At 42.4% G+C, this 15,908-nt stretch overlaps 2 protein-coding genes across 13 annotated transcripts in view; both read left to right on the top strand.

Moving 5' to 3' along the window:
* The window catches only part of raskol (Ras GTPase-activating protein raskol), a 40,468-nt gene extending 31,694 nt beyond the window's left edge, over positions 1 to 8,774 (top strand). For 5 of the 12 annotated variants that reach the window (XM_017140586.3, XM_017140584.3, XM_017140585.3 and 2 more), the window contains 5 exons: positions 2,840 to 2,960; positions 3,536 to 3,663; positions 3,728 to 7,117; positions 7,798 to 8,092; positions 8,164 to 8,772. In XM_017140586.3, coding sequence (XP_016996075.2) covers positions 2,840 to 2,960; positions 3,536 to 3,663; positions 3,728 to 7,117; positions 7,798 to 8,092; positions 8,164 to 8,395 — 4,166 coding nt within the window. In that variant the 3' untranslated portion in view covers positions 8,396 to 8,772. Of the gene's footprint in view, positions 1 to 2,839; positions 2,961 to 3,535; positions 3,664 to 3,727; positions 7,118 to 7,797; positions 8,093 to 8,142 lie in introns of all 12 variants that reach the window. The other 7 variants (XM_017140582.3, XM_070218527.1, XM_070218528.1 and 4 more) reach the window with 4 other exon arrangements.
* A 3,266-nt stretch (positions 8,775 to 12,040) lies between these two features.
* LOC108056673 (uncharacterized) lies at positions 12,041 to 12,658 on the top strand. Its single transcript, XM_017140554.3, has one exon. It carries the CDS (start codon positions 12,197 to 12,199, stop codon positions 12,596 to 12,598), a length of 402 nt encoding a protein of 133 aa, XP_016996043.2. The 5' UTR covers positions 12,041 to 12,196; the 3' UTR covers positions 12,599 to 12,658.
* Positions 12,659 to 15,908: the final 3,250 nt, after the last annotated feature.

Raw genomic sequence — 15,908 nt, 5'->3', positions numbered from 1 at the left:
GCTTTCGTAACTAACGACTTAACCCAAGGCGGTTTTTCTATTTTTCGTCGATAAAGCGGACCCGCGACGATGGAAATAGTATGAAATAGACAAAAGCAGATAGGGATATTTATGATTTTGAGAACATACAAACGGAACCATATTATTGATCGTCGCCTTATCGGTGGAGAGTGACTTGTGGGCCCATAGATTCACATATCACATATCACTCAAGTCGAGAACTGTTGACATTTTCAAAAAATACACACAGAGAAGAGAAGTAAAGCGAAGAAGAGATACAGATACAGATACAGAGATACAGGGGCCATTTATCTGCCACGATCGCTGGATAGTTCCATTTATCAGGGCCCCACTGACGGATCGTGAGATACCGAGTGATCGAGTGACCACTGTACGCATTTTCCATTTTCCATTTGCCACTTTTCACATTTCACATTTGACTTTTGGTTTACTTAACGCGTCGATAATTAAGAGCTGACCTTATCGCACAGTTAGCATCTGCCCAAGGGGCCCAAGGTGAATCCGAACCGATCTGAACCGAACCGAACTGATCCGATGCGATCGATCACCAGTGAAAGCGACCCCGTCTCTCTCTCTACGTCTTTAATCCGTTTTAATTGCAAACCTCAAACCTCATTCCATTCCCCAAAAAACCAAAGAATTACGGAGTGACTCAAGCGATGAGCAATATCACCATCATCATCATCTGCGTGTGTAGTCAGCAGCATTTCAGCATCATGATCTTTAGAGGTCCGGTCATCTGGCCAAAAAAATTATTACACACTCCCAGAGAGATTAGGTGTAATATAGTATAACCTGATCTGATCTTGGCTGACTTCATCGCACTATATATGCGATGATTAGCCCACCTATTTAACACCAAAATGGTATTTTATTGAACCTGAACCACACAGAAACGAATCTCTGTTGTATCATCTAATAGAGCCTCCATATCAGTGGTTGAACTCGGGGTTACAAATTTATGTCTTGGGGTCTTTGGAAGCCAAGAACATCAGTTCAAAGCAGTAAAACATTATAATTACTTTCTTTATGAAGCAGAAATGTTCAAGAAGTAATTGCAGCTTGTTTCTGTAGAAATATGATAGATAAGCCCCCAGTTGCCCTAGATTATTATGGAAAGTTTGTGAAGAAAATGCCAAGATAACATCGTTTTCTAGTTTCCCCTTAATCAAAAGTATGTTTTTAATATGTTTATAGGGTGTGTTGTTTTTTTGCTACTCTTTTTTTTTGGCCTGATTTGCGTGCCTATTCTAGATTTGGCATTAATCTGGGGGCGTGGAGCACCCACCTTGTATGAAGACTCACCTTTTTTTCTATTTTGTTTTATTCATATATGCTTTTTCGCTTTTGGCGGTAAGATTAAGATGATGATACAGTTGCTCGTCAACGAGTTTTGATCTTATATAGGAATATTTCATAATTCTTTTTCTTTATTAATAGAAGATGTGTGTGTGTTTTTGAATGCCACAACATGACACAATTTGGTCTCCCCCTTTAGCTTTTTGTATTATTTTGTATTTCTTTTCTGAATGAATGACAAATCGTGGTGTTTGCATCTGGTGGCCAATGAAATGAATCAACCTGGAAATGCGGAAGGAGTAGCCCATAAAACATGAAAATGTCCGTTTTCCCGATGCCTCTTTTGCATGCCATCGGATAAGAATGATGTTTGCTCTTCCCCTCGATGAGTCAGAGATAATATATGAGTGATATGGGGTTCTCCACTTCACCGCCCTTTTTTTCCATGGCTAACTTAGTAGGTGGCCTGCCTTCGACAAGGTCGCTTTGTTTTCGGGCTCGTTCTTTATTTCTTTTCTTGGCGGTGCGGGCGGCTTTGTAACGAGGAGATGAAGGCAGATGCCCAGGTGGAAACTGGTTTGAGGTTCCCGGATTCCAAACTCAGTTTCAACTACGATTGCACTGGGGAAAATGGGATTTTAAGGGGATGTTTTCAGAATATTTGTTAGAAATAATTTTAATCGGGGATAAAAAGAAAGCTATTGAATATTAAGATAAGAAAAGATATAATAATTAACATATTATCAAAAATAATGCATTATTCCCATCGATAAGAATGCTCTTTAAGGGATAATAACTTTGAAATACTTTAATAATATCTCACACAAAATAAATACAACTAAATGAAGACAAGAGTTGATTGAATATGAACTTAAACTGAAACTTAACCTTTAGTTTAAATTTATTCCTGATAACAAGTATCAAAATGCGATGGTTCGGTATTTGTTATTTGAAAAACAGGTCTAATAACCTGAATTTCAAAGGTACTGGTTTGACACAATTCTGTTCTATTGTTTATTTTCGAGTGTACCCGCTGAGCATCTTGCCACGGTAATGAGGCACATGATGAATCATGCTTACCTGCCCCTGCCGCTGCCTCATTTTCCATGTCTTCTGGCTTCTCCGGCTGTTGTTATTTTATTTTACTTTACTTTTTTTTTTATTTTTTGCGGCAGGTGATGCGGCGATGTTGGGATAAATTCATTTGAGCAGCAGCTGCTCCTTTTCGTCTTTTGTTCGACAGGCTGAAACCAGTTTAAAGTCGTCCAAAAATACACAACAACAACAAAAGAAACTGAAACCGATTAATGCCAAAGTGTTGAGGCTGCTTGTTTTGTTATAAGGGGAATCCAGAGAAATGTGCGGGTGAAGCAGGGCAGGGAATTCATCATTTGGGGATTAAGATATTTGCTTGAACTCTGAAGTTCTGAAATCTGAATCACCTGAAAAGAGCAGGTCAATGAAATGTATTGTATTAATCCCCCTTCTAATGCCAATATATCCTTTTCCTCCCTTGCAGATACTTCCTATGAGAAGGCGTGCCGCCGTGGATCAGCGCCCACTACGCCGATTTTGGGCAGCAAACAGCACCAGTCGGAGAACAATGCCACCTCGCGATTCACCAACTTCTTTTCCAAAAAGTGAGTTTCGGTTTTAATCTTTAATCGGCAATTTGTGTCAAGTAGAAGTAGAAGATTCCTAAGCTTCAGAACTATTAATATTTCATTTCAATAAAAAGCCGATACGATCAATGTCAAATTTATGATTCAATCATATCAACTTGATGTTTTATCATGTCATAAAAGCTATAAAAATACCAAATGTAGTATTTTTTGAACAAATATTGTAAAATAAGATAAACATAATCTTTATTTTTATCAAAATAATATCAAACGATATGAAATAGAGTCATTTCTACCTTATTTCATATCAACAAAAAGCCGATATGATTAATGTCAAATTTATGATTCAAACATGTCAACTTGATATTTTATCATTTTATAAAAGTTATAAATATACTGTTTTAAAACACTAAATTTAATATTTTTTAAAACAAATATTGTGAAATAAGATAAACATAATCGTTATGCATATCAAAATGATTTGAATAATATCACTCTGATCTTTAGTGAATTTGGTTTCATAATAAAGCAGTGGTTCAAATATAAAATCTTTTTTATTAACTTTTAAACTTGATTATTTACTTCCCCCGCAGATCCAATCCCCTGAAGCGGACCAAGTCGGTGACCAAATTGGAGCGTACCAAGCGCGGATCCGGCGGACTGAGGGGCTCCCGCTCGCACGAGAGTCTGCTGTCCAGTCACGCCGTCATGTCGACCATAGGTGAGTTTGGGATCTCCTGGATCTCCTATTGGTTTCTAATCCCTCTCCCTTTCTCCCCCCACAGATCTCTCCTGCACTGGGGCGGTGGGCGTGGCGCCGGTGCACCAGTCAGTCCTCGGGCGGCGTCACTGCTTTCAGGTGCGCGGCGGGCCGCGTGGCGAGCGCTACTACTCGTGCGGATCGCGCCAGGAGCGCGATCTCTGGATCTACTCGCTGCGCAAGTCGATAGCCCCGAATGCCGAGCACACTCGCCGCACGGACAACTCGCTGAAGATGTGGGTCTACGAGGCGAAGAATCTGCCGCCGAAGAAGCGTTACTTTTGCGAACTGCAGCTGGACAAAACGCTCTACGGGCGGACGTCGGTGAAGCTGCAGACGGATCTGCTCTTCTGGGGCGAGCATTTCGATTTCCCCGACATCCCAGAGATCAATGTGATCACGGTGAACGTTTTTCGGGAGGTGGACAAAAAGAAGAAGCGGGACAAGTATCAGTTTGTGGGTTCAGTGAAGATACCCGTTCACGATGTGACCTCGCGAGTGCCCTGCGAGCAATGGTATCCCATACTCAGCGACAAGGCGGGCGATAGTCTGGGCAGAACTTCTGGAGGTGGTGGATCGAGTGGTTCGAAGGACAAGGAGCAACTGCCCACGCTGAGGATCAAGTGCCGTTTCCAGAGCACCGACATCCTGCCCATCAATGTGTATGCCAACTTTTTGGCCTATCTCAAGGAGAACTACAAGAGAGTTTGCGAAACTCTAGAGCCCGTGATTGGTGTGAAAGCCAAGGAGGATATAGGACAGGCACTGGTTCTCCTCATGCATGCCCAGGGATTAGCCGGAGCCTTTCTCACCGATGTGGTTGCCCTGGATTTACTACGCGTCGGTGATCAGCGACTGACTTTTAGGGGCAACTCGCTGGCCACCAAGAGCATGGAGGCGTTTCTCAAGCTCACCGGCGAGCAGTATCTGCAGGATACCCTCTCGGCGCCAATTAACGAACTCATCCAATCGGAAAGGGATTGCGAGGTGGATCCCACGAAGGCGAGCGGTTCGTCGGCGGGTTCACTGCAGCGTCAGCAGGCCGCTTTGCGTGGAGCGGTGCGAGGGGCGTGGCAGTGCATCTTCGAGTCGCACAAGCATTTTCCCGCCCAGCTGCGTAATTGTTTTGCCACCTTCCGGGAGCGCCTGCAACAATTGGGCCGCCAGGATATGGCCGACAACCTGATCTCGGCCAGCATCTTTCTGCGTTTCCTGTGCCCCGCCATCCTGTCGCCGTCGCTTTTTAATATCACCAGCGAATTGCCCTCCGCAAGGGCCACTCGCAATCTCACTTTGGTGGCCAAGACCCTGCAAACGTTGGCCAATTTCACGAGGTTTCAGGGCAAGGAGAACTTTATGGAGTTCCTGAATGATTTCCTCGAACAGGAGGCCGCTCGCATGCAGCAGTTTCTGGAGATTATATCGACAAGGCCCGAGCATCCTGCTCCCGATTCGATACTCGATTGGGCGGGGTACATTGATCAGGGCAAGCAGCTCTCCATTTTGCACAGCCTGCTCAGCGAGAGTCTGGCCAAGCTGCCGGAGGCCAGGCAGCACGAGTTGGATCCACTGCAGCACATTCTCGACGAGATTAGCCGGGCCAAGGAGCATGGGAATCTGGGAACAGCTCTGCCTGGAGGATATCTGCCGGCCTCCTCCTCGTCGACGCACTCGATAGCCAGCGAGAATCAGGAGAATCGACAGCCGGCCAATCCGGATCAGTTGCTGTTGCAGCAGCAGCAAAGTCAGCTGGCCCAGCCGCAGCATGCGATTGTCAGCAAGCCTCTGTCGGCGGAGAGGGGCATTATGCGGGGAGTTCTGACCCCGAATTCTTTAGAGAAGAACATCTTTCGGTACAATGATCCCACGGTTAATGGGGTATTGCAACAGCAGCAGTTGCAACAGCAGCAGATGCAGCAACAGCAGTTGCAGCAGCATCCCCATCATCATTCACAAACCTCCATTGCGGGAAACCAATACCTAAGTTCGCCGGGCGGCCTGCAGCATGCCCAATCGCAGACCTCGATGGCCTCCTCCTCGCTCAACGGCAGCAGCAGCAATTTGTTGCATCAACAGCAACAGCAACATGTCCACCCCATGCAGCATCCACATTACTGCCCGCCGGCGCCGCAGACGAGTGCCTCCAGCACCATGGAGCGAATGAATCCGTATCCTTATTTAGCGCATAATGGCAACGAGTACGAGGCCAGCACGCCATCGAGCACTCGCAGCAGGACACTGCCACGAAATGGAAATGGAAGTGGTCATCCCATGGGCAATAATAACCAGAGCGGAAGCTACGACGACATGCACGGCGAGTTCCAGATACAGATTTCCGGATTGGATACGAGCAGTGCTTTTGTTTGCAAGTCACCCACGCCCATGATGAAGTCCAGTTTGGTTGGAGGAGCAAGTCAGGCTGGTGGAGGAGCAAGAGGCCACCACAAGCTGAATCTAGGAATACCCGATCATTCGGGGGTTTATGTAAGAGGCGGCTGCCTGAATCCCAACTCGAATATGCCCAAGAACCTGGAGGATCTTGACGATCTGTTCAAGTACGCCGAAGAGCACGATGTGGCGGAGCATCACCAGCACAGCCAACAGAATCATCAGCAGAATCACCAGCAGCAGCAGAGTCACCTGAAGCCAAATCCAGGATTACCACCCGGCAAGGAGCAGCTGTCGGCGAAGAGCAGCCACTGCAGCTCCGGCTACCAGAGCATCTCCACCAATCCCTCGCCCTCGCAGTCCTCCAGTCCCGTGGAGAGCCAGCTGAAGGCAGCGATGGGCAGTCACAATGCGCCGCTGGCCTTCAAGAATCCCTCCTACCAGCTGCAGCCGAGTCAGGCGGGCAGATCATCGGCACCTAGTAATCCCCAGCAACAGTTTGGCAGCCGCTTAAAGCCCATTGGAGGTGGCCTAGTGGCCGCTAGAGCAGCTTTTCTCAACAGCGGTGGCAACCTGGAGACGGCGGCGGCTACACTGACGCCCAGTTCCTCGGACGAACAGCTCTCGGCGGATAACTATTTCAGCTATGCAGCGGCAGCGGCGGCCGGAGCGGGATTGTCCGGGAAGATGGAGGCACAGCGCTCGCTCAGCGGCGGCAGCAGCTCCTCCACTTCGGCCTCTGCCGCATCCACCTCAAATCTGGGCAAGAATGGCGGGGGTTCAACGGCCTACGGGCGGCTAAATGGACCGCTCAAGCGGGAGGATGTCTACGGGGCAGCTGCAGGACACCATCAGCAGCAGCAGCAGCAGCAGTTGCAACAGCAGAGGGATCGGGAACGGGATCAGGAACTCAAGCAGTATGCAGGCAGTGTGGCGGGCAGCGTGGGCTCAGCCACTTCGGCGGCCCAGAGGCGACTGAGCTTGGACTCGGCGCGAACGCTTTCCGACAGCAGCACGGATACGGAAGGTGAGTAGGGGGATCTGGGATCCAGGGTTCGGAAAATAACACACTCTGGAAAAAACTTGTGTTATTAACATGTTAAATGTTCAAAAAAAGTTATTGTATAAAAGTTATTACATATGTTAGAAACATAAATAACACACACCGGTTATTTGTGTTATTTACACGACGTGTTTTTTACACAAGTGTTATTAACACGACGTGTTTTTTACACAATGTGTTAAAAATGAGTTTTTGACATTAAAACGTCAGAAATTCACGGTTTTCTGTAGTATAAAAAAATTCATATATGCTTTAAAACGGTTAAAAATAACAATTAAGATATCCTGGTCCAATATTGATTCTTCATTTTCCCTTCAATTTGTTGATGCCCATAAAATGTAATTTTCATTTGTGTTAAAAGCACAGTGTGTAAATAACACGTCGTGTTAATAAAATGTAATTTTCATTTGTGTTAAAAACACAGTGTGTAAATAACACGTCGTGTTAATAACACATTGTGTAAACAACACAAGTTATTTTTCACATTTTAACACTTTTGTTTTTGACATATATGTGAAAAACTTTGCTCACACTGTAAATTACAATTATACATGTTTTTAACATGTGTGTTAAATACCGAACCCTGGATCTGGATACCTGGAAAAGAATCAAGAAGCTAATAAAGATTAACCTCTCCCTTTCAGGACACTGCAATCAATTGCAGGAGGGCAAGCGACGCAGGCAGTTGCGCAGCAGCGGCGGCAGCGGCGAGGGAAAGGGCAATGGCAATGGCAATGGCTACGACCAGAACGGGGAGATCCAGCTGCTGCAGCAGACCCTGGACACGCTCTGCCACACGCTCGACCGCGACGAGGCCGAGCTGCGCGACTCCAGCGACGAGCTGTTCGGAATCCAGCGGCCAGCGGGCAGCGCCGGCAGCAATGGCTCGAACAATCTCAGCCTGCAGTCGGAGTCCACCATGCGCAGCATCATCGACAGGTAGGCCACAGTTGGCAGAAGTAATCCCTCAGTGGAGAACCTAATCGAAGCTTCTTTCAATCCTCCTGCAGACTCATCACCATGGAGGAGGAGCTGCGGCGCGAGCAGCTCAAGATGTCGCTGGCGCTGTCGCACAAGCAGCGCGTGATCGAGGAGCAGGGCCAGCAGATAGCGGCCCTGGATGCGGCCAACAGTCGGCTGCTGAGCGCCCTGACCGCCCTGCGCCAGCGGTACGAGACGCAGCAGCAGCAGCAACAGCAGCAGCAGCACCAAGCACCACCAAAGACCCAGAAGCCACAGTGATGAGCGGATGGGGGGCAGGAATCGAAGGAGGAGGAGGAGGAGGAGGAGGAGAAGTCCTGGACAAACTGACAAGCATGCGGACACCGTCTTAAGGATACCTTTTTGTTTATTTTTTTTAGCTATTTTTTTTCGTATGCTACATAAATTATACTACATGTTTAATATATAGTTACACATAACAATACATACATTATACATAATTTCTCAATATATGTTTAAAAACCAACCACAAAATGTGAAAATAATGCTAAACGCAGCTGCAAGAGCAGTGAGATAAAAACCCCAGAAGATCGGAGCATGGAAGTGAAGAAGAAACAAGAACAAGTTAAGATAATGAATAAAATTATAACCAAAGTTAGACAAAAATGAGAAAAAGCTTTTTATTTACTTATCGGGAAGTCTACATTTTTGAGCTTAAAAAATTGATAAAAATAAAAAATATTTAATAAAGAAGCTGGTTGAAAATATGTGGAATACTTTTCAGTACTTGTCAAAAAACTATTTTAAAAATTAAAAAAAAAACAAAAATAAGCGGTTTTTTAGTCGTAGTTTGGACAAATCAAGGCCGATAGCTAAAAGAATGACTGTTTTGAGCAGCTAACAACCTAAGCTAACGATCCCCATCACTTTCAGGGAAATTTATTTTTTGATCGATTTTCGCTTTTTTGATAAGGGGTAACATCACAATTTTTTGGAAAAAATGACAAAATTTAAAAATTTCAAGGTTTGAATGCCAATCGATTGGGAATTAAATTACGAGTTCAGCGAGGTACGACATTCCATATTTGGACCATTATGTCCATTATTATGGCCAAAATACTGATATTTTAGGGTGGAAAATATGGATTCAAATTTTCGACGAAAATAACCTTTTTCTTGTGGTTTTTCGGTCGTAATTTGGACAAGACAAGGCTCACAGCTAAAAGAATGACTGTTTTGAGCAGCTAACAACCTAAACTAACGATCCCCATTACTTTCAGGGAAATTTATTTTTTGATCGATTTTCGCTTTTTTGATAAGGGGTAACATCACAATTTTTTGGAAAAAATGACAAAATTTAAAAATTTCAAGGTTTGAATGCCAATCGATTGGGAATTAAGTAACGAGTTCAACGAGGTGTAACACTCCATATTTGGACCATTATTTCCATTATTATGGCCAAAATACTGATATTTTAGTGTGGAAAATATGGATTCTAATTTTCGACGAAAATAACCTTTTCTTTGTGGTTTTTCGGTCATAATTTGGACAAATCAAGGCTCACAGCTAAAAGAATGACTGTTTTGAGCAGCTAACGACCTAAACTAACGATCCCCATCACTTTCAGGGAAATTTATTTTTTGATCAATTTTCGCTTTTTTGAAAAATGACAAAATTTAAAAATTTCTAGGTTTGAATGCCAATCGATTGGGGATAAAATAACGAGTTCAACGAGGTATGACATTCCATATTTGGACCATTATTTCCATTATTATGGCCAAAATACTGATATTTTAGGGTGGAAAATATGCATTCGAATTTTGGACGAAAATAACCTTTTTCTTGTGGTTTTTCGGTCGTAATTTCTACAAATCAAGGCTCACAGCTAAAAGAATGACTGTTTTGAGCAGCTAACGACCCAAACTAACGATTCCCATCACTTTCAGGGAAATTTATTTTTTGATCGATTTTCGCTTTTTTGATAAGGGGTTACATCACAATTTTTTGGAAAAAATGACAAATTTTAAAAATTTCTAGGTTTGAATGCCAATCGATTGGGAATTAAATAACGAGTTCAACGAGGTATGACATTCCATATTCGGACCATTATTTCCGTTATTATGGCTAAAATACTGATATTTTAGGGTGGAAAATATGGATTCAAATTTTCGACGAAAATAACCTCTTTTTGTGGTTTTTCGGTCGTATTTTGGACAAATCAAGGCTCACAGCTAAAAGACCGACTGTTTTGAGCAGCTAACGACCCAAACTAACGATTCCCATCACTTTCAGGGAAATTTATTTTTTGATCGATTTTCGCTTTTTTGATAAGGGGTAACATCACAATTTTTTGGAAAAAATGACAAAATTTAAAAATTTCAAGGTTTGAATGCCAATCGATTGGGAATTAAGTAACGAGTTCAACGAGGTGTAACACTCCATATTTGGACCATTATTTCCATTATTATGGCCAAAATACTGATATTTTAGTGTGGAAAATATGGATTCTAATTTTCGACGAAAATAACCTTTTCTTTGTGGTTTTTCGGTCATAATTTGGACAAATCAAGGCTCACAGCTAAAAGAATGACTGTTTTGAGCAGCTAACGACCTAAACTAACGATCCCCATCACTTTCAGGGAAATTTATTTTTTGATCAATTTTCGCTTTTTTGAAAAATGACAAAATTTAAAAATTTCTAGGTTTGAATGCCAATCGATTGGGGATAAAATAACGAGTTCAACGAGGTATGACATTCCATATTTGGACCATTATTTCCATTATTATGGCCAAAATACTGATATTTTATTGATTGTAGGTTAGCGAGTACATCCTCCAAAACTAGAAAGTAAAGTAAATTTTTGTAGAATTTATGTAAATTTACTTTACATTTTGTGATACGAGAACATTGTAAATTCAAATGTAGATGGAGCCAGCAGATACAAAATAAGTTAATAGTATGTAAATATTTATACATTAACAAAATAAAAAAATGTTTCAATGTGAAATTAAACAGATTAAAATTTGTTTTAATGTAAATTAATATTATTATTAGAACAAATGATTACTATTAAGGTAACTTGGAAAATTAGACAATAAATAAAACAAAACCGATTTGTTAAAGTAGTGTGATTTAATGTTATAGTTACTATGATTCAGTACAAAACCCGATTTTTTAATGATTAAAGAACATTCTAAGAATTGTTGGTCAAAATTGTATATTGACCCAAGAAAAATTGTGTTGCTGAGTATGTAGAAAAGTTAACTTCGTGTGTCATTTAAATGTCCTTTAATTTATTAGACTAGATATTTAAGATTGAAGGAAATTTCTGGCCACCCTTTAAATACAAAAACCAGCTTAAAAAAATATCATAAAATTTAAACACCAAATTTTTTAAACTATGAACAGAAGATAACCGGCATATAACCATACAAATCGGAATGCAACATTTAAGTCACAAATAATATTTTATTCGTTCCCTAACAGAACTTTCCATTACGAACGAGACAGACGAAATTCGGTTCTTCAGCTTAGTTCCAAGACTAATTTGCCTGGTTTTTATCAATAGGACTCCTAGTGCGGTTTTACCTGCAACTTTCCCAATTAACTTGCGTCGGTCCGCTTGCGTTTTTGAGCCAGGTAGGATCGACCGGCCATTCAAGCCATAGATCAGTTAGAAACGTATTACGCAACAATAAAAACTGTCACCGAATGGCGCCACAAGAGCGGGGATTTTCAACCCGTTTTCAGGTAAAGGCCATTGAATGGCGGGAAATTCCAGGGGATTTCCCGCAGAGCCGGCCATTCATGAAAATTGGTCAGCGAAGCGTTGCGCACACGTGTTGTCAATTACCTGAATCCCAGAGATCCGATTCCGATCCATCCTGGACTTGGGATGGCATAATAAGTATATAAGTATATGGTGACCAGGTAGTGAGCCGGGATTTTCCAGACGTTTTGTGAATGAAACCGGGTTGTGGTATATAAGGCGAGCCAGAAAGACCGGGACAATCAGAAGCCCAGGAAACCTCAAGCGATCCACACACTGTTTTACAATTTCCGTAATAGCAAAGAAGGAAAAAATCGCAGAATCTAGAGACATGGCAGCCGTACTAAGGATCACCTTCCTCTGCGCAATTATCATTCTCCTCACTGGCGATGCGCTGGGCGCATCTATAACTGGAGATGCCTCCACCGGAAGTGGAAGTAGTCTTGCCCAGGAGGATCTACCGCGGAGAATCGGCGAGTGCCGGGAGCGCTGCTACCGCCAGTCCCTGTCGGTCATCACTCCCCCGCTCCTCTGCCGCTCACGTCCGGAGTGCTACATGTGCCACGACTACTGCCGCGTCCTCGTCGTCGTCCAGCGGAGCCTGGCCACCTCCATGTGCGCGGATCGGGAGTTCTGCACCCGGGGATGTCGGGTGGCCTGCTCGTACCACCGCCTCAGGATATTCCTCGCACTCCACCAGGACACCAGTGCCAATGCGGTGCTGAAGAAATGAAAATGTGGGGAAAATGCCCCTTGTAAATATTTATCTATAAATATAAAGGTTAACACCTACTATTAGTGTACAGTTCGTTTTAAACTTAGTAAGAAAATAAAATCAAATGAAAAATTAACTAAATGAATTTTGTTTTAACGTGGGATGATATTTGGGTAAAATGTACAAGGAAAAGACCACCATTTGTAAGAAGCCGCTATTGTAAAATAAAATAAAGCAATTAAAAGAAATTGATACCCTTTTAAGGTTTAAATGATATTACCGAAATATCGTTTTTACGTTTTCGAGCCTATCGAATTTAAGTGACCGCATATCAAGTTACAATTGATGTTACATAACGTAAAATCGATCATTGTTTTATATCGTTTTTTTTGGGTGCGATTAGGATTGAATAATAACCATAGATTACATTTTTTATCACTCTTCATAATATATTTTCTGATTGATTTTAATTTGCATGTTTAAAATTGTTATTTATATTATAATATTGTTAATTTTCAATTAAAATTTGGATATATTTATGAGTTTAATAGGTCTACATTTATTTGAAAGATCATATCCGGAAAAAATCAAGGAGTACGTGTAAACTCTCGCCAATTAGTGGCTGCCTAAAATGATGATTAGTCCATAAAAAAGAAAGTCAACTGCTTATGCTTGTGGGACTTGGGCCTTTTTGGGCCCGGCCTCTCTGCTCTTCACTTCTCACGAACGGGATTGGCAATGGGAATTGGCCAGGCTGTTGCAGCCAGCTGTTGCTGTTGCAAGTCCAAGTCCCTGTACCTTTTCCGATCCAGCATGGTTTTGGATGTTGGCTTTATTAATCACCGGCGGCAGGAGGTTCGCTTCGGTTCGAAGTTGAAGCCCGCACGAAATAATTTAAGCTTGCATATGAAGGAGAGTGCAAGAAGAGAAATAATAAAAAAAAATTAAATTAAAAATGCGGCGCACATAGAAAAAGGGGCATTGGCACAACAGGTGGCCGCCCGATCGGCAACGACCGGATATTGACTGGGAGTCTTCTTCTTCGACAGCATATCGATCGTATATGGCCCATATGTCGTGCGATCTGAATAACTCGATAAGGAGGCAGAAATGCCCACCTAACGGTCCTCCGGCCATTATTCAATATTTTCTTAAATTTCCCTTATTGTTATTCTCTCTCTTAAATTGTTTGCCTCAACACCTAATTACATAATTACATAAAAAATCCATCTGGGGCCTCGAATGGGTTAACATTAACACCTAACACCCGAACAGCTTTAACCCCCGCTGCACTGCTGTCACATAAAACCGCGGAGAGGCGCATAAAAAGCGGCAGCGATGATCATAAAAAAATCGATTTGGAGTCTATAAAAATCATATCATACAAATTTTTATATGCCATGCTCGTTTTAAAATGTCACGTCGGGATTTTCCGGAGAGGGGGACTGAACTCCCAACAAAATTCAAAGAAAACAATAATAACAAAAGAGTCGGCTTAAAAGTTGGGAATAAGACCGATATCTAGATGCCCTATATTACGAAATTAATTAAGTACAAGTAATTATGATTTCTCTTTTTTAACTCTAAAATGTCATTAAAACAATGTAATACAAAATATCTTATTTATTGCTGAAATTTCTTAAGATTCATTTTAAAAGCCCACACTCAGAAAATGAATCGCCCTGAATTTTAGAAAATCGCCTATGGATTTGCTTCACTGGCGATTTTTTTCTTTAAAATAAAAAAATTTTCTACTGGTAAAGAAAATTTTCTTCCAAATAATCAAAATTCATTAAATTCAAGAAATATTCCAGAAATATAGAAAAAAATCGCCAGTAAAGCAAATCCATAGGCGATTTTCTAAAATTTTTTTTTGAGTGCACAAACTTTAAAACCAAATCGAATGAAATAGGTAATCCTCCCTCCCAAAAAAAAGGAAGACTAGGATTTCGAAATGGAAAACTAAGCTGCGTTTTGAAAGCAAATTAAAAGCCACGACAAATGGTGCAAGAGGAATGACAAATAAATTTCCCATTGACCAACAGGTGCTTGGGAATGGGAATGGTAAGGGGTATAGGAAGGGGTATGGGAAGGGGTTTGGGTATGGGTTATGGCATGGGGATTCCTACCAGACTATCCCCCACCGCCAATCGCTCCTCCGTTTCTCGGCTGCTTCTCCAGCGAATTGAAAACTTTTCTCGATGATGCAATAAATTCACAGATAAATGTTAATTTACGAGTGGAGGAGAGCGGCCCCCGTGGAAAAGGGGGAGGTGGCACTGCGACAGGCTGTCTGGTGGGTTCCTTCCTCCTCCTTCTCCTCCTCTTCCTCTTTCTCCGTAGATTTGTTTTGGGATACCCATAACCAAGCCCCTACTCCCTTCCAAACCCCCTTCCATACCCCCTTCCAAACCCCTTCGAGATTATGATTATTGAAATGTTTTTCGAGCTCGTCAAACGAAACGCGGCGGGCGTGCAAATCACGAAGTGCTATATCCAAATCCGGATATTTATACCTGTATTTGTACATGTGCAGCTACGTATTAATTAATTATAAGCCACAAAGACAGGACGGAGGACGGAGCAGACCTCTCCATCTCCATCTGGAAACCTCCACTTGAAAACCTCCACCTCCATAACGTGCACGAAGGTGAGAAATCAATTTTCAGTATCTCGCTTTGTGTTTAATATTTTTCCAGTGAAATGCGCCGACCAGCCGACGATGATGAGCCTCAGTTTTGGCTGAAGCTAAAGCTGAAGCTTCACTTTGAGCCCCGGGCATCGGTTGTGACGGAGGTTCAGGTTCAGGCACTTGCAAAAAATAGTTTCGCAATATATTTGCAATTTTTAAGAATATCAGAAGAAATTAAAAAAAATGTTTATTAATTTGCTTTCTTATTTTAAAAAGAATTCTTTAATTTTCTTTGATTTTTTTACAGCATTTACAATTAATTTCAAATAAATTATTTTCGATTATTACCAAAAAACATGAAATTAAAATTAATTAACATTTATTTTTCCAAGTGCGCCTCATACTGGGATTCTGTTTAGGTCTCTGTTCTGGGGCACGTAAATTAGGATAACAACGTGAAACATAATTATTACTTTGGACAGATATGGCAGCGACTGCTGCGCCTGCGCCCGAGTTTCGGAGTCTCTGAAATCCCGCGTTCCCGAGTTCGAGACCCCCATCCCTATATCCCATCCCATTCCCCAATCCTGGCGAGTCCGGCTTTGTGGCCCAAATAAATGTATTAAAGTTGGTTAACGCCTTCATTTCGCTGGGTCGCCGATCGGCTCAACGTCGCTTTTGTGGGCCCCAAAGTAG

This window comes from Drosophila takahashii, chromosome X, assembly GCF_030179915.1.
Source record: "Drosophila takahashii strain IR98-3 E-12201 chromosome X, DtakHiC1v2, whole genome shotgun sequence".
Classification (NCBI taxonomy): Eukaryota; Metazoa; Arthropoda; class Insecta; order Diptera; family Drosophilidae; genus Drosophila; species Drosophila takahashii.
Note: the sequence above shows the minus strand (reverse complement) of the source record. Positions and strands in the feature narration are given on the sequence as shown.